Genomic DNA, 23,658 nt, shown 5'->3' on the forward strand with positions numbered 1-23,658 from the left:
TACTTAAGTTTTCCTTTAGCATCTTAACTCATGTCTTATTGTCTCAAGGTCCTCGCTGAAGATCGAGTATTTATTAGGTAGTGCAGTGAAAGTGTGTACGTAGTTGGTAAACTATGTCTATTTTATACATATATAAATATTCATGAACAGGTGATCAATATGCAGAGTTTATGCCCAAGAAAGAGAATCCCTAACTCATTAGGGCAAATAATTTAGAGGCTGTTTAACTTGGAATATGCACAAGCATAGAAAAAACATGCAAATTTCCACCTCTGGTTCTCAGACCTTAAAAATGATCTGATCATAAACCCTTCAAGGGAGACATTCAATCAGATTTAGTCCAAAACGGGCTGTTCAATACAACCCTACCATCCATACAAGATTTACTTTGAAAAGGTTGATTAGATATAGTCTGAATCTCTAAACTATTAATCTTTTATTGCCTTGATGGGTCATATTATCTATTTATCTATTTGTCTTCTTGCCAGAATCAGTAACAGCAAAGATAATTTAAGGTTTGTCTTTTTGCCTAATTATAGAGCTAATATGATTATCTTAGAAAATGATACCTAACCCAGATATAACACTATATGTAAACTCGTGAGCTTTCCACTTATAATTATTTATCATACATGCATGAATATGATCCTCGCTTACCCAATGGGGAATACAAACTGGAATTAACATTAAACTGAATAATGCTGTTGATAATTCTATGCTCTTGATATTAGATTGACTATAAGCGCAAATAAGTTGAAAACCAACGCTATGATATCAGCACATCATGTCATGCACTCATACATAATCAACAATAAATCTCTACAGACAGCCACTGGCTAACTAGATGCATGTATATATGGGGGTGTGATGATTTAACATCTAATATAGAAGTTAGGCCAATAAACTAGATCAAATTTACTAATTAAAATATCTGATATTAACTGAGGTTGCAATACATTCACCATTCCACATTCAGGTACTAACGTACGTTTCCTAGGTACTACTACTAGCTTATTTGCTAGAGATTGAAAGAGTAATTTCAGAGTTACCCACAGATCCCAGTTAGGGCCAACTCATGATCTCCAACCCCCAAAACCTAGGATTTTCAAGAGCATCAGAAACAAATTAAATCACCAATCATAACAACGTACATTTCGTTTCCTTTAAAGGAAAAAGAGATCAAGGAGAATTATACCCATTTATGCGAGAGTTGCAGACGAGGTTGTACTAGTACCACTGGTCGTGGTACTAGCTGTTGGTACTGGTGATGGTGTTGGCCTTGGCTTGGGCCTCTTCCTCTTTTTGTCATAGCTCACTCCTCTAGCCTTTGACTGGAAATCACGAACCTCGCGGAGGTACAGTCTCACCGCTCTTGCCCCAAAAGGGTTCGCCTCCGGCCGCCCTCCATGCTCCTCATAGGCTGCCCTGAGGCGCCCAATGAGGGCGTCCAAGCTGCCCCATGCTTGTCGAAGCGGGCAGGGGCATGGCGCTGGCGGGTTTGGCACCCCGAAATAGGGGCAGCTGTGGTTGTGGATCTTGGTCTTCCCGAACTGATCCAAGTACCGGAGGAATTCCAGCACGTGGGCCCCGCTACACATGGGGAGGGACAGCGGAGGACGGTGGTTGCGGAGGTACTGACAGAAGGTGTTCCAGTCTCTCCTCTTCTGGTTCTCGTATCGACTGGGAGAAGTAATGAGACTGGTAGTACTACTGTTCGTTACTGTACCATGATTAGTTCCAATGGCTAAGGCAGATGGATTTACGAAGGCGCTGCTGGGATTGTTGGTCGGAGCTGCAGAAATCAAGTCCATGGCTGGTACTGGTGATGAGGATGGAGAGTAGGATCTTCTTCTTCCTTGGTTTTTAATTTCTAGGGTTTTCCTCTTTCTGGGTGTATTGTCTCTTAGTGGGGGAAATGAAAGAGAGAGAGAGAGACTCAAAATCTTATGCTTGTAGGAGTGGAGTTACCATTGGTCCAAAGAAGATAAAGGTGAGAAGGTGCATGGTTTCCATAAATAAGATTGTCAGAAATGGAAGGAAAAGGAACTGAATCAGGGTTTGGGAATCTAGTTGAGGAAACTAGCCAACTTAATGAGCTGGTTCGAGTGACGAACTAGTCCGGCCTGCAGAGGAAACCTTTGGAAGACTGCAGTTGGATAATAATTTTTGAGGGTCCGAGAGAGGAGATGGAGTCTCAGTAGCTCTCAGATCATAGTGATGATGATCATCATCTTTTTATCTTTGAGGATAAAGGGAAGCACCTGAGACTGAGAGAGAGAGAGTGGTCAAGGAGGAAGAGAGGAGTCTGTGCAGGTCTGTGTTAAAGAGAGAGGGACTGAGAGTTGAAATAAAGTTAACAGGAGGAAGAAGTAAAGATGGAGGAAAAATATTTTGCCTTAATAGGACAAGTTAGGCAGAGGGCAGAGTTGATGGTGACCATTGCCACACAGACACTGACATACATGACATTGATATAAATTAAACCACCAACTCCTCTCCTCTGCTCTCCTCTCCATGGAAACTGAAACATACAACTTCAAAAATTATTACTTTCATTACTTTTGAGTTTTTGAAATTGCCAAATTGTTTTCAAAATTAACAATGTAATTTTTACAAAGTACCTCATGTACCTCAATAAGCTCAGTTTAAAGTCGAACCTAGTTTAATCTACGCGTATAATCGTAATTGCTTCAGAAAAACTACGTATTTGCAAACCCTTTTTTACTTCCGCATTTTGTTTTTGTTCTCAATGAAACTTATACTAAATGACATGTGAATTTTGATCAACATTAGAAGTTATGCAGAAATTCACCGATTCTTTGTGAATACGTGCATGTTACCAAACTCATCATTTAATTTTTTATCATGATTTTATACATGTATAATTTGTTTGGTTAAAGAAATCGAAACACTAATTGAATAAATGATTAGTGAAGTTGCTCGAGAGAATGTATCATCAATGAAAAAGGAATACATGTTCGGATGTTCCTATTTCCTAACATGAGCGTCATCTGCAGAGAGAGAGAGAGAGAGAGAGAGAGAGAGAGAGAGGGTGGAGAGCTATACATAGTTATTCTTTCAAATAAATCAAATTTGACAAGACATTATGTCTTCAAGTCTTTAACTACCTTATCAATGAGATTAAATGAAGGCTCGGTTGTAATATTATTTCCCAAGCAGTGTCTTTCTTAAGTAAAACTTCAAGGCGCCCATATGGCCATTTCTGCCGTGCAGCCGTGGTGATGGTACGCATGGTAGTATTGCAGTGTATTGCACATTTGTACTATGAAGTGACGCATAAGTAGCTAGTATAATGATGATACACACCAGGGCTCGGGAACTCATTATATATCATCATTAATTGAGAAATAGAGCGCACGAAGCAATCTCTGATCGGTTGTTAAATTAACTATGGAAATGTAAACTGCAATTGATATCTAGGTTTAGCAGAATATAATACGATGCACCGAAACAAATGCGGGAAATTTCAAAGCAATTACCTATAACCAAAATTTTGTACCATCCTCTATTTCTTGATCTTGATTTGCTTAGCAATACTGTTAATTTACAGTCAATTCGTTATGATGGTTGATAACAATGAAATGAGATACCCCCAAACAATCATTTGATATGACCAAAATGTGCTTGCTGATCTTCACCCTCTTGAGATAAAAGTCATAGTGTAACCCGTCATTTTGTGAAGTTACTTGGCCTACAATTTTTTGGTGTCACCACTTAACGTACTTGATCTCAGGTAGCTAGGATGGCATTCGTGTTCATGGCATTTTAGTTGACAAAGGCCGAAAAATAAACCATCACTCCCAACCTCACAACATCCCATTGCCGGTGCTCGTTTCAATTCAGCGAATCTGCGCTCAAACCCTAAGTGTGATGAAAATTAGAACGCCACTCGCCGTTCTGTTTCTGTTCTTCCCAACTGTAGGACGTTGCTTGCTGGTGTTGTAGAGGCGGTTGTAGAACAGTAGAATTGAAGGAGACGAATGCATGGTTTAGACTGTAGAGCATAAGCAGAATTCTAAAGAAAGTTGGATTGGTCAGCTGTTAGTGTTTAATCTGGTTTCCAACCTTTAAGGATTGATCAAGTTGGTTAATTATTCCGGGGTCGATTAGGAATTTAGGATCAACACTCCGATATGCTAGCCGCTAGCTACAAGTCCTACAACCAAACCTACCCTAATCTTGACTCTAAAATAAGTATGTGTATTTCAGATGCTTCTTGTGGGAGAAAAAAAAAGGGTACTCTTATGTTTTGAGAATGGAATTATATCTTTCTTTTAGATGTTTCGAGTGACAGTAGATTCGTAGAAAAGCAATAATAGCAAGGAATTCAAAATATGGAGATGAGATTAGCTAGGAGTGATTATTTTGGTTGGGGCCAGTTGGGGAGGTTGCTTTAGTAGACTCGTCCAACATAGCACTTGATTGATTGATTGATGGATTGACATTCAACAGTGATTAAGCACTAAAAACAGTGGCTAAGAAACAAACTTACGAAATTTGAAATTATAAATGAATAAGAAAATACCACACTACAATTATTTAGAACACTTCGGCCTATAGCTTTGACGCACAAGGATCATAGTAGTCGATCAATCATCATACAGTACAACGTTACACAGTAGTAAATCTTAATCGGAAACTCTATCTAGTATATATACATGCTTTCCAGTTAAGGTAAGAAACATACTTCCTGCATCTGGAATCTCAAACCCAACAAACAAATACGTTGAACATTGCACAACGTTATTGCCTAGTTTATGCAACCTAGCAATCTAGCTAGGAGTCCGTTGAAGGAAGGAAGACACAAGAAACGAGTATTCACAGAGTCACAAACATTTCTTTAATTTCCCTTGGCCTTAGTTATGTTACATATTAGGGAGCAGAACCGGTAAAATATAGTTTTACTCAAATTCAGCAGGTTTCTGGTGCGCTAGAGCAACTCTAAGCCTGATCTGCACAGTTATTAGATCAACTGATCAGCTCCAATCTTAACAAACAATTATTAGTTTCATTAGTAGCATTTCTTTTTAAGATGCTTTACACGTCTGTATTTTCACAAAACTTAAGATGTAAATTTCATTGCTCCAAGCCTCCAATTAATGTGATGACATTTGAGGATAATTTTCAGAAGAACAAAGTTTGAAAATAAAATAAAATTAGGTAGTTAGCTTTCTGAGAGGAATTATTACAAATATGTAATATGTTTATGCCATTCGAAGTGCTTACAGATCGAAGAGATTGTAATCAATCAATAAAAATTCAGATCGAAGAAAGCAGCAAATCCATTAACTAGTGAGGAACCTTCGTAGAAAATTCCTTGTTCGTCCAAAATCTTGCTCGATCATGTCCCATAAGAATTGACACAACTCCATCGCCAATAAAGAGATCGATCACCAACGAATATTTTCTCCCACTTTTAGCAAACAACCAGAATGATTTAATTTCCTTTATGTATATGTTTGAGTACGTGACGGGAAATGCTTGTTGACAGAGAAAACAAAACCCCCACAATAACAACAACGTACGACTTCTCCTCTACTTGTCAATTTTTTCCAATCAATACTGCCCGTGTCCCTATCTTCGTCAATTTATCACAAGACAGGAAATAAACCAGCGCTAAATTTTCCAACACGGTGTTAGTTAGCCAAAGCTTCCTCAATGATTTCAATCAACTTAATTTATTGGAGAGTATAGATTTTTACAATCTACTTTTATCGATTCTCTAATAGAGAATGAGAATCTAAAGCTAGATTGTTCTTAATAACGAATTACCACCGAATAAAAAAAAACCTAGCTAGATCACCAAATCAAAGGATCACATTGACAAGGCCTCACTCACCGACCAATTTCGTTGTCAGAAAAGAAGTTAACATTATTGATTCTGGCTTGACTCTCTTGTTCCCAGATGACAAACTATGGGCAAAAGATGATGAGATGAAACTCTTTGACGTGAAAATTTCTCATTTGGGGCACTTCTTCATTGGACCTATAGTCTTGTAGGCACCCTTGTTAAAGGTTAGGTCACCTTAATGCCCTAGTTTTACAGAAGACAAGGGTTTTATCTACATTAGTACATATATACTTGTCTATTACCCCATTGTTTTAGTTTTGTAACCAAAGGCAGTTAGAACTCTGTAAAACCTCGTCTGAGTTTGCACATTTGCGGCATTAGACTTCTACAAATTCGCGGAAACTTTTTTCAAGTACGCATTCATGCATTCAGGTCCAGATTTAGTAATAGAACAATTATACTAATTATAATTGGACTTTTACACTATATGCATATAAAATGAGTCTTTCAACATCACATGCATATGCAAAGGCAGTTTAGAATAAATAGTGGTACACTTAAGGCTGTAGGAAAGTAATGCACATACAGATAACAAGTCTGTTACGTATGAGATTACTTGTAGCAAAAAGTAGTACAAGTAGCGTTGATTCACGAATCCTCAAATCTCTTATATCTTGAATTCAAGAGTCAAAAATCTTGTTCTACTAGCAAAGTTGATGTGGCTGAAACAAAATTGTGGGGAAATACCTTGAAGCATCTATAATAAATGTGTTGAGATGTGTTTGGTTCTTGGCTTACGTATTTTGGATGGATTGTGTTTGTTTTGCAGTTGTAATTGAGATGTGTTTACTTATATGTTGCCTATAAGCACCTCGTAGATGAGGAAGAATAAGATCATAAACCAGTATCATTAGTTTTGGTCTACTGAGATTAGATATGTCCAAAAAGTTTGGGGCGAGACAAGTTGTTGACTTGTTTCTATAGGAAAGTAAACGAAGCTTCTGCACCAAATTTGTAAGTCCGATGCATTTTCAGGTTCCTAATCGATCTGCACAAACGTCTGTTTCAAAAGGAAATAAGCTAGGAGGAGCTGAAGTGAGGGAACCCATAAGAGGGTTACAGATTGCGTACAAATAAAGTTTTCAAAACGTCCAAATGAAGTGCCATACAACAAGTTTACACAAACAACTTTCAACAAGTTTTCCTTGTGTACATATATTCATGACTTCCAAGTCCAGGTAGATCTAACTTATTACTATCCCAGATGTTAAACAACATTTTCAAACAAGGATGGAAGGACAATGGTGAGATTTCTCTCATAAGTGTCCATTTTCTTCAGGGGCTCCAGTCAGAGCTTTCTGTGACATTGACATAAAAGAAAAATGAATTTGGGCAACAAGAAAAATAGTAGTAGGAGATCAATGTGATGATCTAGTTTACCTGAAAGCAGGACATAGTGTACTGCACATCACTTGCCGAAATCTGATGATGGAGAACAATCCTAATGCTGAAGAAAACGAAAAATTTAAGATTAGCCTCACATGTATATGCTTTTTTACCACTGCAATAACCTAGATGCATTGGCTGATGCAATGGGAAACCATAAAACTATCAATAAAACCAACAGGTTCCAAGTTTTCTCGTGAAGCAAAAGAAAAACCTTTTTCTTTGGCAATGAACTGAATAATATAATAGTGCGTTAAAAATACTGATATATGGCGCTTAGAAGAAGCTTGAGAAGTGAAACAAACCTTGATGAGCCTTCCTTCATCACACGTATACCGTACTCTTCCAATTTCTTATACAACTTTTCTGCAGTGATCGTAGAACCCCCAAGAACATGAACGTATAGCTGTCATGCAAAATGTTAAGGGGCTATCAAGTTTAGGAAAATAACCACTGGCATTTCAACTCTCTGATATCTTGTGGTAAAAACAGTTCGAAACTGCAGATCATGTCGAAGATGATTGGCATTGTAATCAAATTAAGTTTGTACGCATAACAGGTTTTGAACATTGGTAAAACACGGTACTCACAATATTTGTCTCAACCGTCTCAGTATCGACTCTTATTCCTTTGATTTGATTTAGTCCGTCTGAATGTACAAAAATTTGGCAAGTGAGAAACATCAAAATGCTCAATTGCTTGAGAATAGATGTGATGGCTCTCCTTCAAAGTTCGAATAAGAGTTTGGTATAGTGAACCGCATCTAGATTGAGAATATACCTGCTAAAGTCTTAGCATTCTTGTGATCACCATCAAGCTTAGCAACATTTTCCTGTAAAGCTACCAATGCTCCCGCACAAAGGATACCCACCTGCCTCATTCCACCACCTAAAGTTTTCCTGAGCCTTCTAGCCTAAGAAGTAAAAATAATATAAACATAACGAGAAAGAAAACATTATGAAAAAGATAGGTTTGCCTTTTATATACAATGTGAATTTGAATTTCCAATGTACCTTAGTAATGAAGCTTTCGGATCCAACAATGACAGATCCAACAGGAGCACCAACACCTTTTGAGAGACAAACCTGGTTAAATAGAGAGGGTGATTAAGTGAATACTGTACTACATTATACAGGAATCATTGTGGTAAATTTATTCAAAGATTTGGGGGGGGGGGGGGGGGGGGGGCTTATTTTCCACTATGAACTGTAGTTTAGTCAATAAAGGCACCATGATGAGAACTGATAACTAAAAGTACCAATGACAGGAACCATACCGAAACTGAATCAGCAGCTTGAATGAGTCTATCAACTGGAACACCAAGTGCCTGTAAGCCAATATGTTGAATTAGATACTGAAAATGTACCTTCGATATTCAAATCAGGACAAACTCTGATATTAAATGAAACAAAATATTTCAATTAAACTGTACTTTTGCAAACAAGTTGGCATTATGAAGCAGAGATGAGATCCAAATTGCTCTATCACAGTAAGCATGAAGTCATGTATCAGCACAAATATGCTCTCGGTAACACAGACCAGAAGAATTTTATGCATGTAAAGGTAGTTTAAAGTAACTGAAATTATAAAATCTGGTATTGAAGATCTCAATGCTAGTGTTGGAAATGATAGGAAACAATCATTTATTTAACTCCCCTGGTCAGCATCTAAGTTCAACATTTCGGTTGAAAAAGCATAACTAGTTCATTTGCAGTCTAAGCTTCAATCCATCTAATCCAGATCATTGATATAAATTGTTATGCAGACTATTATACAAGTTCATTACATTAGTACAGCTCATAACTAACAGCATAAAAGATAGATATACTTACAACGGATGCATTGAAAATGCGGGCACCATCAATATGAAGCTTTAAGCCATGCTTCTTGGCTATCTCTCCAACTCTGTCTGTGTACTCTACAGTTAAGCATCTACCACCGCAGCTGCAATTCAGGAAATAAGGAAATCAACCCGATTATCAGAGTGAAACACACAGCTTTCATATCCAAAGCAAAGAGGCTTCACTTGTGCAAATCAACCAAGTAGGCCCTTCTTCCTTCTCCCAGTTACGAGAAGGATGGCCTCTAATAATATAAGAAACTAAGAAACTCAAGTCAAGCCTTGAATTTTAGTTAACAAAACAAACTAGTAACCATAGCCATGGTTGTTGGTCACATAAAATAATGAGCAACAGAACAACATATATAATACAAGATGACAAACGTTTCTCAGACCAACAACCTGGAGTAATAAAAACCAAGTGGAAAGACTGGGAGTCTAGATATCATATAGAATTAATCAAGTGGCCGGTTATCATAATCTATTCAAGAAACAACACGTGATTATGTACTGATTGTGTTACTATATACGAAAGAAAAAGATAATCCTTACTTTGCATGTGAGTTCTCTAAGCAGATGAGTCTGGTGGTTGGAAACACAAGCTCTCCTCTTGGATCCCTTATGGTGGCTTCAATTAAATCTAGGTCCATTGTGCCATCATTGTTGTTTTTCACTGTTCTTGGATGCACACCTCCAATTGTTGAGATGCCTCCATTTTCATAAATATGAATGTGTGAATTATCCCCAAGAATGACTTCGCTTCCTCTAATGTCACAATGAACAAGCACACTAATGAGGTTTCCCATAGTGCCTGATGGTACAAAAAGAGCTGCTTCCTTGCCCATTATCTTTGCCATTTCTGATTCCAAGAGGAATGCTGTTGGATCGGAGCCGAGAACATCATCATCAACCTCAGCAGCTGCCATGGCCTTGCGCATTGTCTCAGTCGGTTTGGTGACAGTGTCGGAACGGAGATCAACTGTCTGAGTCACCATTTTTGCTGAACAAGAAACTAGAGCCAACCGACAAAGACACATGGATGAGTTCAGTATTAACTACAACTAGAATCACATCAGGAATTCTTAACACTAAATACAGATAACAGATGCTTACAGAATTCCCTTTCAGCAACCATGGCTGGGGCACTTAACCAAAATGATCAATTAGTAGTACGAAAAAATTTGAGAGGGTTTTCTACAAATGTGGCAGAGGAATCCCAAGAAAGTTCCAAATTGTATGAATCTCTTGCATGTGGGTAGAAACTAAAAGCATTTAGAGTTCAATTTTGATCATGCCCCTCTTTGATATTCATGTACTTTCTTTTATGTTGATCCTAATTCAAGGGTATCTGGATTCGGAGTTCTTATGGTCAAAACAAAACAGAATTTTTCAGGATCCAACTGGACCATTCCAACACACCCAAGAACCGATCTTTAGGGAATTTAAGACACCTAAGCTTACATTAGTACAAAACCATGCATGAAAGAAAAAGAGAGATATATGCGCATACCAATCACAAATGATGCTAAGGCAATGGGGTCTCAGTCCCAACTTTGATCTCAGCAGAACTCTTCACTGCCCAGAAAACCTATGAACCAGAATGATCAAGCATCAACTATAAATAGCACTGAAAATAATCTTTTTCAAATACTCAAAGGTTGTTGAATGAATAATAGAATAAGACCGAGAAGTATCTACAAACTGTTGTACAAGATTCCAAAAGGGCCAGACCTAATGTGAATGAAGGGTCGTAGTTCTTCCCAGACACTTCAGAAAGAGTTAAAATGAATCACAGGATTCACACACCAGAAACAACAATATAGTGGTTGTGAGTGAGGGAGTGACATGCATCTAACAAGATGACAATGCACCAAGTGTTTATGCAAACTGATGTGGCTTCTACTATTGACAACTCACTTTCAAAGCATCATAGTTTTCATTTACCATACTTGTTATTTTTGTAGTTAACCTATCGCACTCAGGTTTGATATGGAATCTATGTGGGGCAATTCTAGTTTGTTATATTTCCTTAAAAAATGGACTATACTTTTCCACGACCAAATTTGATTTTGCTTTCAATTCTCCATTTTCTTCCTGAACAAATCAACAGTTTGTCCTAGAGAAAGGCCTTAATATATATACCGGATCAAATGCTAGTTCGCAAGTTTGGCATCCTATTTGATTGGGACATCAATCTATTACTGATGTTTGGCTGCTACAAGAGCTAACAAATCGAAGTTTGGCAGCTACAAGTGGAGCAAAAACACATTTTTCTTGGTCAAGGAAGGTTCCCTCAACCATATTTGAAAATGAACATACACGCATATCTTTTCTGATTGATGCAGATACAAAGGCTTAGCATATATAGAAGATTTGACGTGACATAGATCGTAAAGTGATTGTCGAAAGTTCGAAGTTTGGATTCGAAATTTCTCAACATGGCACCAAATTCTGTTACAAAAGAGGTGAAAAGATATTAAGATGAAATTGTTTTCGGGTTACCTCACACCGGCAAGCCTCTTCTCTAGCAGAATTGGTGATGGAGATCGATGAAATTCTACTTGGAATTCTATTAGTTTACAGCTACTGCTTTATAGTCTTTACATATTAGGTCAACTTGAGTGGTTGCTCAAGCAGTCAAGCTTATCCCTCCAGCAAGAAAGATGGTCCATCTTACCTTGTGCTTAGTTGGTAAGGTTATCCATGAGTACGTAACCCATATCATCAAAGTTCAATGTAGCATAAATAGGACGTAACTCATCCTATCTGTTTAGTTGACTATCTTTAATGAACAAAAATGTTTCAGCACCAGCAAATCGTTAGTCCCATAAAGCTTCAGAGAATGCACGAAGGTAATGGGTTTTAAAGAGATACAACATCAGCAACTCAACGATATAAAGTTGGAACTTCGCATATTTGATAGCAAAAGTCGATCGCCTAAACTAGGCTCTCAAGTTTATATTTGCATTGGCGCATTTTCAACCAAATCGACCACCCCAGCAGAAACAGTGGTCACCTCTGTGTTGACAATACCATCATCTTCAGCTACTTCTGCCCCATCAACTTTGTCATTGGCTACAGCTGTGCTTGTTATATTTTCTGTAGGATGTACATTTCCCACAGTGCCTGAAACAGCATCGCCACTGGTAACAGAGTCCCGAGCTGTAACTTGTGATGGTATGTCACTCTCACCCTCTGCCACAGAAGTTGTGTTGATAGGTACATTAACATCTGTGGTAACTGACATATCTTCCGTACCAACCACTTGACGGTCAGTACTTTCACCATGAAATGCAGCAAGATCATCTGTGGCACCTGTAGGAACGACATAATCAGTTGGCTGAGCAACAGTCACATCTGCTGAAGCATCAGCCAATTCGATATCATTTCTTGCTGCAGCTTCTTTTTGTACTTGTTCTTCTGCAATGTATTTCTCCCTAAGGAGTTGTACCCTTTCCATCTCCACTAAAAGACCCCCATACCGCTTTTGTAAAGTGCGCTCAAGCTCCTTTTGTTTTTGAACTTCTTCCCAAAGGTTGTTTATTCGGTGTGAGGCTGCTAGTTGTTCTTGCTTCTGCAAAGCACGGAAGCACTCCAGTTCTTTTTCAGCAGTGTCCAACTGCTTGAAAGTTTCATCTATTTTAGGCCAATGAGTGTCTTTAGCTCGCATCTGGAAACATTAAAAGAGAGAAGGGGTTCAGATACATAATGTCCATTTGACGTGAACCAACTTCCAAAAATAAAAAAGAAAAGGATAGCATAAATAGGCAATACGTAGACATAATTAAAACAGAAAAAGAAGAAGATATAAACAACTTGCTTAGACACAAGGGTCAAAACATTATATTCAGAACATCACAATAACGTAGGAAAGTTGAGATGCACAGATTTGAACCATCTTTTATTTCTAAAACATATCACAAGTTTTAGTAGTGTACAAGTACAACAGACATGACATAAGGGTGAAGATGAATCTTATCGATGCCAACTTATTAGCATGGTGGTGCATTTGTATACTAATAATTAATTTAAGATATAGTAACGGTGTATCTACTGGACAGCTACAGTTGAGATTGTAAATCCACACAAACTCTGTGCATTCCTTACATATAACCTACCTATCAAAATTATCTGAGCCTAGAATTCAAAATAGTGAAACACAAACTATGCATAGATAGTAACTCATTTTCATTGCATACAGAAATCACTTATTTAAACACTTTTGTGTGCCTGCATAATCATAAATAGCTATGATGACAGAAAAACATGACAGCATATCTGGAATCATGACCATATCTTTTGTCTTTCCAGAAAGTTTTTCTCAAGTCTCAAACTTTATAGTAAAATTCAAAGTATACATAAGACAGAGACATACCTCATAACCATGTGTTCGGACTTTAACCTTTTTCTCAAGGCTCGCTGCCTTCCCGAGATCATCGTCTAACTTCTTCTTCACATTCTCAAACTCATTTTGCAGAGCCTCAAGTTTCTCTTCATGCCCAGCAATAGTTGACTCCCCATAAGCATTGCGCTTGGGAAAAAACATGAATTCATTCATGGTCTTCTTGTGAGCTTCAACAAACTCATCCAAGGATTTATCTTCATGTCCCATTGCAAGACGAAGATACTGAACCTCTTCATTTATCATTGAATCAGCCTGCTCATAAAATGGTAAAAAATTATAAACTTAAGGACAATTAACCATTATACAAACCCAAAGCTAGTGTCAGACAATTAAATATACATTCCCAGTACCAGATATTTTATAAAATGATATAAACGATCTTTGATTAATACAAAGCAGGGGTCTCTGTTTGACCAAGCATGTATGAACATGAGATGCATGGATATGAAAGCTATAAGGCAAAAGAGAAAATAGGCAATTAAAGAACAGGAATAAAAAAGATACAAAATGTTAACCTACCTCCTTCAGTTCATCTTCTTCAAAATCATCTATCTCAGGGACGGCAGAAGTAGAGTTTGCACTGCGCTTGGTACATTTCTTTTTCCGCTTATCTACTTTTTCCTCAAGTGGATATTTTGCATTATCATGCTCTAGTAAACTAAGAAGCTCCTTCATAATCATTTCATTTGCCTGCTCAACTGCAGTGGGAGGAACTACTTTACTTTTATCTTCATCTGCTCTCAACAAGGACTTTCTCAAAGATTCCACTGAAGGAACAGGCGGCCTCGGTAGCTCCCTCTGTAGTACTTTCGATCTCTTCCTAAGTAATGCCTGTTGTCGTGCTTCTTCCTCAGCCCTTTCTCTAGCAATCCTATCAGACATATCTTCTTCAATTTTCTCCTCAGGTTCTTCATCATCTTCTGGAACTGGCTGCATGACTATCTGGTACTCATTTTTGGGCTGTGGTAACTTGCTTAAACCCAACTGAAGGTTTTTCCTTAACTCAGCTTGTCTCCGATGCTCCATCTTTGCACTATCATGCATATCAACATCTTCATTGATACGAAGCTCATCCCTCATTGGAGTGACTCCCTTTGGTGTCATGGCAAATGAATCCCTTGACGGTGTCAAGCCAATCCTAGGAGTAAGGCCCGCACCTCCAGGAGTTGAAGGAGTAAGCATCAGATTTGGTGTCTGGATTTCCTTTCTTCTAGGAGTGACACCAGAAAAATCAGATGGGTGCAGCTGTGGATTCTCTCCTCCTAATAATGGTGTCTGAGACTCTCTCAACATGGCCAGATTTGAAGCTTCCATCATGATAGCATCGCCTTTACCAGAGGGTGTTCTTTGGGGCGTACGTAAGGGTGTCATTCCCAGCCTTGGTGTCTGGGCATAATTTGCAAGAAGGGCTCGAGTTGCACCACTTCCTTCTGTGAGTTCACTCACAGCAAGATCATTTGCATAGCCCATCTTTGCAATTTCTTCCAACTCATGATCCGAAATCTGAGGTGCAGGAAGCATAAGCTTTGACCTCTTCCTAACTGTTTCTGGATCATTCAACTTGTTGGCTTGCAATATCGCCGATGGAGCATCCTGCCTCTGAGCAATTTTATTCTTTGCAATATCTTGTTTCCTCAATTGAGCTTCCACATCAACCCTTCTCTTCCCTTCAAGCTCCTCAATGGTTGTAGGGAACTGAGGTTGGTCAACTGGTCTATCTTCCTCGGCAACATCATAAAAGCCTGGTGGAGGCTTCTTCTCAAAGGGAATTTCAGCATTGTAGTCTATCCCCTTCCTTTTCCTCTTTCGCTGCCTCGCATCAATCCCAGCAGCCTTTAATTCTCTCCTTTTCTGTAGGGAAGCAAGCCTCCTGGCCTCTTCCAGCTGCTTCTCTCTAGCCTTTCTTTTGGCCTTCTTTCCCCTGGTGTTGGCTAACCTAGCTCGCGCCTCAGAAAGCATCTCCTTTTCATCCTCGTCCATATCAACAGGATCCGGACGAGCAGGCTTAGACTCAGGATTAGGATCAATCTCTCCAGGCCGCAACTTTCGTGGATCATCACCAGGCTCATAATTCTCATCCTTGACACAGGCTGCATCCAGGAGCTTCTCATACCTTTCAAGGCACTGAGATGGAGTACGACCAACAATTGGGGCAATTGTCCTCCACTGCGTAGGCATGAGCTTAGCAAGATGAAGAAGTTTCTCATCCTCCTCTCTAGTCCACTCAGTCTGCAACAATCAAAGCCACCAAATCACCATTAGAAATCCACCACGTAAAAACCCTACAAATCAAAGGAACTCCAACAATGAGAAAATCAACATTGATTCAAACATTCCATTTCCACCATTTGCACTAAAACAACCACTACACCCTAGATAGAACTACACATTGGAACTTCTCATAGTTATCTCTGTTCTCTCCGTTAACCACACACTGACTAAACAAACCGGAGAATAATAATACCAAAATAGCAAATCAACCAAAAACGAAAAAAAAACGGCAACCAAATTCAAACCATTCAATTTCTTCTAATCATATCCTCAGTCGAAACTAGCACCTGAGCCTAATTTACATTCAATTTCACATACTACTACGGCAAGTACATGAAAAAGCCCTGCTTAGCGCCTAATAGAAGTAAAGATTGAAACTTCTGATTGTAACTCTTTATCTTTTCCGATAAACCATACACTAACTAAACAAACGTGACAATATTCATACAGTATTATCAAAATCAAGTCCTCATTGGAAACCATATCACCACACAAACAAAGCAAAGCAAACTCAAAAACACTCAATCACTGACCAAATACTCATTCGAAACAACAAATCAAACAAACAAACACCACTTCCCACACGAAAATCGTCGAAACCACCAAACAATCGAGCCCGAAAACGACAACCAAGCACGATCCAACACCTAACAAGCCACACATTGCAACCTAAAACGACGAACAAGAAGAAGAAATCGAAGGAAGCTGAAAAAACCCTAAGAAGCAGAAGAAGAAGTAGGTACCTTTTTGATAGAGGGATCGAGCCACTCGTACCAGCGAGCCTTGCACTGCTTGGCGGACTTGCGGACGAGGAGGGAGGAGATTCGAGCCCACTGGTTCTTGCCGTACTTCATGACGGCGGCCTTGAGGATCTCATCCTCCGTGTTCTTCCACACGCCGCCCTTTATCATGATCCTCATCTTGACCCGGCCGGCGAATTAGGGTTTGGGGGAAATCGGATTCAGATTTGGGGATTCGATTAAACCCTAGAGAGTTCAATTTGGGAGAGAGAGAGAGAGAGATTGGATTTGGCTATAGAGAGCCAAATAGCTGGAGGCGACGTTGGGTCTTCGTTTTTTATATGTCGGTGTGTATTTGGTTTGGCCGAACCGACCCGACTCCGGAGGAAATTACAATATTGTTTTACTGTTTAACCACTTTAACTTACTACACGGATAACTCAAGATTTTTACCTTTACTTAACTCACGAATTGGAGTTGGTTTATGCGTGACTCCCAACTATTTGAATACGTTAGGTGTGTTAATGCAAAGAGTTGGTTTGTGCATGAATCACGAATCGGAGTTGGTGTTGTGCATGAGTCGGACTATTTGAATAAGCTTGATGAGTGAGAGACATTAAGACGGTGTTATTTGAGTGAGTGAAAAGAATGTACGAAAAAACTATTTCTCTTTATTTAACATGCATTACGAGTGAGTTTGGGACCCCCAATGCTCATGGGCACTCACATGCGCGAGTTGAGGGCAGTCCACAACCAGAGCTGCAGGGTATCACCACAGCCGAAAGTAATACCTCTAGCGTGAGACTAATCCCTACAGGGGCCATGTGAAATGGTTTCAGCCCGGTATTGCACCCGGGCGCCCTGGTCACAGTAATGTCCTCAGCGGCCCAACGAAAGCCGAGCTCCTTGCTTTCAAGGCCCATCAGAAACGCTGAGGTGTGTAATGTCATTGTCCACCGATCGAACCTGTAATCAAAACCACTTTTAAGCCCTGATCAAAATAGTTACCGCGGTCAACAACCACTACACCACACCCCGTGATTAAGAAAAAAAAACGTGTCATTTGAATATCTCAAAGTGTTTTACTTAGTTTCAAAGATAGTAACACTGTAACGGTGTTAAGAAAAATGATTATACAAGGCGTCAACTGTTTGACAGATGTATCGGGTTTATCATGGATGACTTGGGGGTATTATGAGGGAGTATAAGCTAAACAATTTCGAGCTTTAGGTTACTTATTGTAGAGCCATAAGGAGCAACTCGTCTTTCCAATATGAGCTTCTGATTTCCCAGAGCTAAAGAACACCTTTTCAGTTTTCATCGACCCATTTCAATGGTTTGAGAACATTTCAAGTTCATATGTTAACCACTAGTCACCCAAATTAAGGAAGGATGAACGACCAAGGGTAACATTGAAAGTATATATGAAAACGTTGCCATTGCATGCATGGATTCAAAAAGGATTAGTGAAAACACATGTTCCGGAATTTCAACATCAAAATTGGGCTGCAATTGCAGCTTGGAGAATTCTAAAGAAAGATTGATACTGTTCTAAGCTGCAAGCATATGCAGAGAGTTGGGGAGCAACTGTGTTGCTTCTTGCCTCGTGCGTCAGAAGCGAAACATCATTGTGAGCAGCAACCAGCTCCACCAATATCGTTATAAACTCTTCCAAGAATTGAGAGATTACCAGCAGCAAAGCTAACCAAAGATAACCAATTTTATAAAAGATGATTCTCAAAGGAGTCAACTGTTTAGAAATGGGGCTAACCATGGGTGAATTGGGCATTTTATTCCCTCTAAACTCACGGTTCTAAGTGATGAACTGAACACTTCTGAGCTCCATGTTTCTCGTAGCTCCATAAGCAATAAATTGATCCTTTACGATTTAGAACCTGATACCTGCAGAGCTAAAGAACACCTTCCTATATTTCAATCCACTTCAAGAGTTTAAGTACATTTCATGTTCATGATTTAAAACACTAATCCAAACTACCAAAGGAGCAAGGATTACCGGTAATATGAAACGATTCCATCTCAGAAAAGATTATGCCCATTATTGCATATCACTTTGTTCTACATCAGTCATTGACAACTCAAAAGACCAACCAACTCTACTCAGTTGGTATTTACATGTGATAGTAATTGAATTCAAACTACTTTTTCTCTCAAAATTTCAGATTTCTGGTTTTCACCTGTAGTTCGCTCATGATAACTCACCCCATGCCATAAACAGGTTTTATCACCTGTAATACGATGCCATAATGTAGAGCATGACTGCTGTTACCGAGGTGATTATCAATTCCTGCACCAACATGCATATTTGATTAAGGGAAAAGAATATATCTTCATATAGAATCTGCCAGAAAGACAAAAAAAAGCCTATCAAAAGCAAATGCCAACACATTAGTTGTCGATACCTGGTTGTTGTATAGAATTGCAGGTACGTAACTAGTCACATACTCAATCACATTCAAAGAACCGGTATATCCCTGCAAGAAATTAACTAACACTGTTGGTGAATTGAACATATACAAGAACCCGGCCCTGAGGGAAACATAAACAAGAGGAAGTGAAATAACAAGATTATTGAAATCACGATGTGGAGCTAAATTAAGAGATCAGAAGACTACAAAACAGAAGAGAATGGACTGTGTGTGTGTCACCAATCACTGATAAATTTGTTCCAGTTTCTTGCTTAACATTTCTTGACACCACTAAGAAGTCATGATAAAAGTTTGTGTAACCAAAACTCAAGTGAGGGTCATTATTTTCAAATTCTTCCCCCAACCTTTGTTTCTCTTTCATTTACCAATGGTTATTGTCAGAGATCTTAGAGCACACACATCGTGAAATTATAGGATCAAAACCTACAGGTGGCCACTGCAGGGGATAGGAGCCATGTTTTATTCATGGCCTTACTGTCGTGGAATTGTGACCGCATGCTATAAGGTTATATGTCAACAAGCAATATAATATTCTATCCATCAGTTTATATGGATACAACTAAAGATTGTCCAAAAATTGGGTTCAACAGCTAGGTATGAAACCATAGCTCATTTTGTATAACAATCACATCATCAATATGAAGGCTTTTGACATATTTAACCTACTAACATATTTCTAAAGCACCAAAACTTGAAACAAGAGAACATACCAAAGAAGCAACAGCTATACAGCCAAAGACTAGTCCAAGAGAACGAAGCAGCCGTTTTCCCATTTGCAGTCCCTTCCCTACTTCCTCACCCTCTTCCTGCATCAAGAAGTAATTTACGAAACTTTCAAAATATTATGGTGTCAAAAAAAAAAATTTGGGGAAACGCAAATCTGTGTTGCGATATGACTCACTGTATATGTTGGAGTTACAGGTCGTTCAAAGGATTTCAACTTCTCAAAAAGGCGATAAACGAATGCAAAGGTTAAGAATTGGAGGGGTTTATAGTCAGCATTGCGCATAATAAGAATCCAAGCCACCTGGAGAACAGAAAATTAGCAAAAGATGAGGAGCAAGAAAAGAAAAAAAAAACAATTAGATTATAGCATTTCATAAGGTGTGCTTAGACCATATAGTTCTGTGGTTCTGCCTATCAAAGCTATAAGAGAAATACGACTATACATGTCACAGCATATGCAATGGGTAACCCACAATTGTTCAACTTGAATATTGCATAACAAGATCATAACTGGTCTCTAAACCTATTAACTATGGAATAAGCTCCGAATCCCATCCCCAGGATTTGAATCCAGAACCTTTAGTGGAAATTAATGGCCCTAGTCAGATGGTCACTTAACTGGAAACTCCAATGGTGACGGTTCACATGAGCTTCCGCAAAACTTTTTATCACATCCAAATAGACTAAAATATCTATATAAGATCTCACACATTGTATAACAACATCACAGGAATAAAGATTCAGAACTTTAAACCACCCATGGTCTGCAGATGCATGTGCACCACCACATTCACTTTGTGCTAATCAAAGCTTAAGGCAATTACATTGGTCATAACTCATAAATAGAGAAGTTGGTCCCATGCACATTTGTTGACTCACGATAATGTGAACAGAGGCCGAACCTAGTGAAAGCAGGATTCTTTTTCTTTTAAACAAAGAGTACAATTACATTGATTATTGATAGACACATGTAACTACGACTGCATGAACCAGAATCCACTTAAACTAGATTAAGACAGGCGACTGAGATATAATTGCTTCGCTTGCATATATGGAAATCAGTACATAAAGCAGTGCCACACTCAATTTCACTGCAGAATAATCCAACAAGAATAAAGAAAAGGATGCAGATGAACAAACATTCCTTGAGTACTTACAAAAACTGCAGAAATTGCCAGGTTGATACGCATATCTTTTACACTGGACTTGGTGAACCTGTAAACATATAAGAAATCAAAATATTAGCATACAACGCCATTACAAGACTAGATATGTCCTTTTAAAACAGTCGGTCCATCAAAGATGAAGGTAATACTAGAAAACGGATTTAAGATCTTAATTTAAAATAAGAATGCAGCCAGTCATGCTTAGAAAAAAGTCAATGCGGAGTGAAACAGAAACCTCTCTGTAATAACATATGCATCAAAATCATCCTTATCAATAAAATTGTCTGGTCTGGGAAGGTAACCAGCATTATCCCTACTTTAAGTGTCTAACCAGCGACTTGTATTTCCAAATTTGCATTTACAATGCATTACTGTTAGACTGTCTAAAGAAGAATGGGTAAGCAATGGGTATGCAAATCAGTCTTGTCAACTTTATATGGCCTGCTTAATGTGGCAGGATCATCATCAGTCCAGTACAGGAGGAACTCTGAGGACAGCACATATAAGGTACAGTATCCTAAACAATGGGCAACAGATACTCCTCTATCAAGCTAGGAGATGGATTCAGTGTGCCCAGGCCCATGCACTATTTACTGCCACTAGCTGGAAGGAAAGCCACCTAATTCTATGCTTTCAATAAATTACAAGCTTAATAGATGAATATGAATCAGCAGAAATTAACGACCCTTATATTCAGCAGCACAGTTTGGTTATGCTACTTATCACCGATAACAGAATCAAGAATAGACGAACCTAGGCCCCCATGGTACAATCGGTTGCTTATCAGCATATTTTATATCCTTTGAAACCTGCAATTTAGAAGAAAAATAACGGAAGTATTCAATCTAAGGCAAAAATATTAATCTTTTTATGATAAATTGGAGTTGATATGATAACTCCAACTTTCTCTTATTACAACAATATGGATACCTGAAAGAGCACATTTAAAAAGAATCCAAATGGAAAGACTATTAAATGTGCTCTTTCAAGATGGAGTGATATCTGAAACAAGCAAAATATAGTTCTTAAAAATTTAACAATATAAAGTTAGTGCTGCATCTTGATCAGTCAGGTATTGTGCGAACCAATTATTTCCTAGTTTGAAATCTCAGCAACCGAAAAGAAGATAATGATAACAGTGAACTCTTACTTGACCACTATACTCATTCTGACAGACCCCCATCAGATTTAATATGTAGTTATACAAGTTTCTGTATAAGATAAAGTTGCCAACATTTATTCAATGATTAGTACTAAATATATCTTCTAGATCCAATTCCCTAGCTATTCCCTGGTTCAATAAGGCCAGTATCTTAAAATGAAGAACTAGAATAAAACCAACATGATATAGTAGCTAATCCTAAAAAAGTAACTCAAACAGCCAGTGCCCATAATATTATTGAATACTAAGCCAGTAATGAAAATTCAAATCTATGCAGTAACTACATGATTGCATATTCAACTTCTAATTGCTTTCTCCTTTTATAAGTAGCTTCAACAGAATCAGAAAAATGAAACTTGACTTCAGTGCATGTACCTCGAAAGATCCAAATGTCATGCCTTTCTTCCTGGTTGTCAGTTGTGACATCATGAGTTTGTCATATGCTTTCTCCAGCTGCATAAGGAATATGATACTGTGATTTTCGCAGCTACATGTTTGATATACTTGTACATATATATACATAGAGAGAGAGGGGGACAGAGAAAGAGAGAGGGTCGGAACCTACTCTAGCAGCAGCTTCTTCATCGCCGTTGCTCATAGCCTCCTTGTGTTTTCTCTTATACGCTAACTTGATCTTGTCAAACCCCTGAATTGGGTTCACACCCAGAACCTGGTAAACATAACAAATCAGAAATACACAACCATCAATCAAAATCCCTCAGTTGCTTGCAAAACCAATTTCCACTGTCTACAACATACAAACACTAATTACCTCATACGGATTCAAATCACTGTCCGAATTAGAACTTCCAGCTGCAGACGCCGCGGCCAACACTATCCTTCTATTCTGTGGAATTGCTCTACAAAACATGATACATTAAACACCCTGGAGCTAAAGTATACTTTAAAACATTATATACATAAACAAACAAACAATCTGAACAAAGCTCTTGTTTAATAGTAGTCAAACTTTCCATACAAACCCATCAACCCTACCTCTATCAAGACCTTATTTTGCATACATTTTCTGATTCTCATCCCATAAATAACTAATCAAGCTTTGACAAACTAGTTGCATGATTGTAGTAAACTTTAACTCACAAACCCATTAACCCAAACTCCAACACCAACCACATTATCACATAAAGCAATCAAATTTGACCATTTGAACAAAACCCAGAACATAAAAAAGTGAACTTGATTATCACCTGAAATTGGGAGGAGAGAAACTCATAGGTGGAGCTTTAGGGCGGAAGCTCCTTTGGGGAAACTGCAATTTGGGGCAGAGAAGAGCATGGGAAATTGCTAAAGCCATTTGCTTTGGTAAACAATTGAGGTGGGTTTTGGAATTTGGATTACTGGGTTTAGGGTTTATAAAGTTTTGAGCTTTGAGATCAAAGAGGGGAGTGTGTTTGGAGTTGGGGAGTTGGGTTATTTGGATAACAGATTAACAGGGGAGAAAATTATAAATTTATTATGGGGCAAAATACTAAATACTAGAAACTGAGGGATCTATTCATAATGTTTTTGAAGTATTTGCTGATCCATAATTTTTCTGAAGTAGAAACCCTACTAGAGCTTCAAACATCTATATTTATCTCTAATACTCTAGCTACATGTACATCAATTCAAGTAGCATATAT

General features: G+C 38.4%; 4 protein-coding genes across 5 annotated transcripts; all 4 read right to left on the reverse strand.

The window, feature by feature from the left end:
- Positions 1-911: 911 nt before the first annotated feature.
- On the reverse strand, positions 912-2,359 carry LOC126797629 (protein LIGHT-DEPENDENT SHORT HYPOCOTYLS 1-like). Its single transcript, XM_050524301.1, has one exon. The coding sequence runs from the start codon at positions 1,809-1,811 to the stop codon at positions 1,200-1,202; it is 612 nt and encodes a 203-aa protein (XP_050380258.1). The 5' UTR covers positions 1,812-2,359; the 3' UTR covers positions 912-1,199.
- Positions 2,360-6,908: 4,549 nt separating this feature from the next.
- Positions 6,909-10,957, reverse strand: LOC126797628 (low-specificity L-threonine aldolase 1-like). Of its 2 annotated transcripts, XM_050524299.1 has the most exons (11): positions 10,830-10,957; positions 10,609-10,686; positions 9,651-10,110; positions 9,091-9,202; positions 8,535-8,585; positions 8,272-8,343; positions 8,039-8,171; positions 7,849-7,907; positions 7,564-7,664; positions 7,253-7,319; positions 6,909-7,170 (listed from the first exon to the last, which is right to left on the reverse strand). In XM_050524299.1, exons 3-11 carry the CDS (start codon positions 10,091-10,093, stop codon positions 7,129-7,131), a joined length of 1,080 nt encoding a protein of 359 aa, XP_050380256.1. In that variant the 5' UTR covers positions 10,094-10,110; positions 10,609-10,686; positions 10,830-10,957; the 3' UTR covers positions 6,909-7,128. The 2 variants fall into 2 exon arrangements, with proteins under 2 accessions (XP_050380256.1, XP_050380255.1); XM_050524298.1 differs by lacking the exon at positions 10,830-10,957 and having other exon boundaries at positions 10,609-10,759.
- An 876-nt stretch (positions 10,958-11,833) lies between these two features.
- Positions 11,834-16,801, reverse strand: LOC126799032 (cell division cycle 5-like protein). The gene is made up of 4 exons (XM_050526142.1): positions 16,518-16,801; positions 14,023-15,732; positions 13,474-13,755; positions 11,834-12,768 (listed from the first exon to the last, which is right to left on the reverse strand). The coding sequence occupies exons 1-4, from the start codon at positions 16,692-16,694 to the stop codon at positions 12,055-12,057; spliced, it is 2,883 nt and encodes a 960-aa protein (XP_050382099.1). The 5' UTR covers positions 16,695-16,801; the 3' UTR covers positions 11,834-12,054.
- A 1,748-nt stretch (positions 16,802-18,549) lies between these two features.
- LOC126799147 (protein CHLOROPLAST J-LIKE DOMAIN 1, chloroplastic) lies at positions 18,550-23,446 on the reverse strand. The gene is made up of 10 exons (XM_050526277.1): positions 23,224-23,446; positions 22,788-22,875; positions 22,581-22,685; positions 22,391-22,468; positions 21,607-21,662; positions 20,845-20,902; positions 19,863-19,988; positions 19,672-19,767; positions 18,935-19,006; positions 18,550-18,819 (listed from the first exon to the last, which is right to left on the reverse strand). Exons 1-10 carry the CDS (start codon positions 23,328-23,330, stop codon positions 18,757-18,759), a joined length of 849 nt encoding a protein of 282 aa, XP_050382234.1. The 5' UTR covers positions 23,331-23,446; the 3' UTR covers positions 18,550-18,756.
- Between the last annotated feature and the right edge of the window lie 212 nt (positions 23,447-23,658).

Source organism: Argentina anserina, chromosome 6 (assembly GCF_933775445.1).
Source record: "Argentina anserina chromosome 6, drPotAnse1.1, whole genome shotgun sequence".
Taxonomy (NCBI): domain Eukaryota; kingdom Viridiplantae; phylum Streptophyta; class Magnoliopsida; order Rosales; family Rosaceae; genus Argentina; species Argentina anserina.

Coding starts and splice junctions, on each gene's coding strand:
- LOC126799147 (XM_050526277.1), bottom strand. CDS start 23,330: ATGGCTTTAGCAATTTCCCATGCTCTTCTCTGCCCCAAATTGCAGTTT. Junction 22,469..22,580: donor ATGAAGAAGCTGCTGCTAGA/GTAGGTTCCGAC, acceptor TTCCTTATGCAG/CTGGAGAAAGCATATGACAA. Junction 18,820..18,934: donor CAATTCTATACAACAACCAG/GTATCGACAACT, acceptor ATGTTGGTGCAG/GAATTGATAATCACCTCGGT.
- LOC126799032 (XM_050526142.1), bottom strand. CDS start 16,694: ATGAGGATCATGATAAAGGGCGGCGTGTGGAAGAACACGGAGGATGAG. Junction 15,733..16,517: donor TCGATCCCTCTATCAAAAAG/GTACCTACTTCT, acceptor TGATTGTTGCAG/ACTGAGTGGACTAGAGAGGA. Junction 12,769..13,473: donor TCCGAACACATGGTTATGAG/GTATGTCTCTGT, acceptor TAATGTTTCCAG/ATGCGAGCTAAAGACACTCA.
- LOC126797628 (XM_050524299.1), bottom strand. CDS start 10,093: ATGGTGACTCAGACAGTTGATCTCCGTTCCGACACTGTCACCAAACCG. Junction 8,344..8,534: donor AAGCTGCTGATTCAGTTTCG/GTATGGTTCCTG, acceptor CTATTTAACCAG/GTTTGTCTCTCAAAAGGTGT. Junction 7,320..7,563: donor ATGAAGGAAGGCTCATCAAG/GTTTGTTTCACT, acceptor CGTTTTCTTCAG/CATTAGGATTGTTCTCCATC.
- LOC126797629 (XM_050524301.1), bottom strand. CDS start 1,811: ATGGACTTGATTTCTGCAGCTCCGACCAACAATCCCAGCAGCGCCTTC.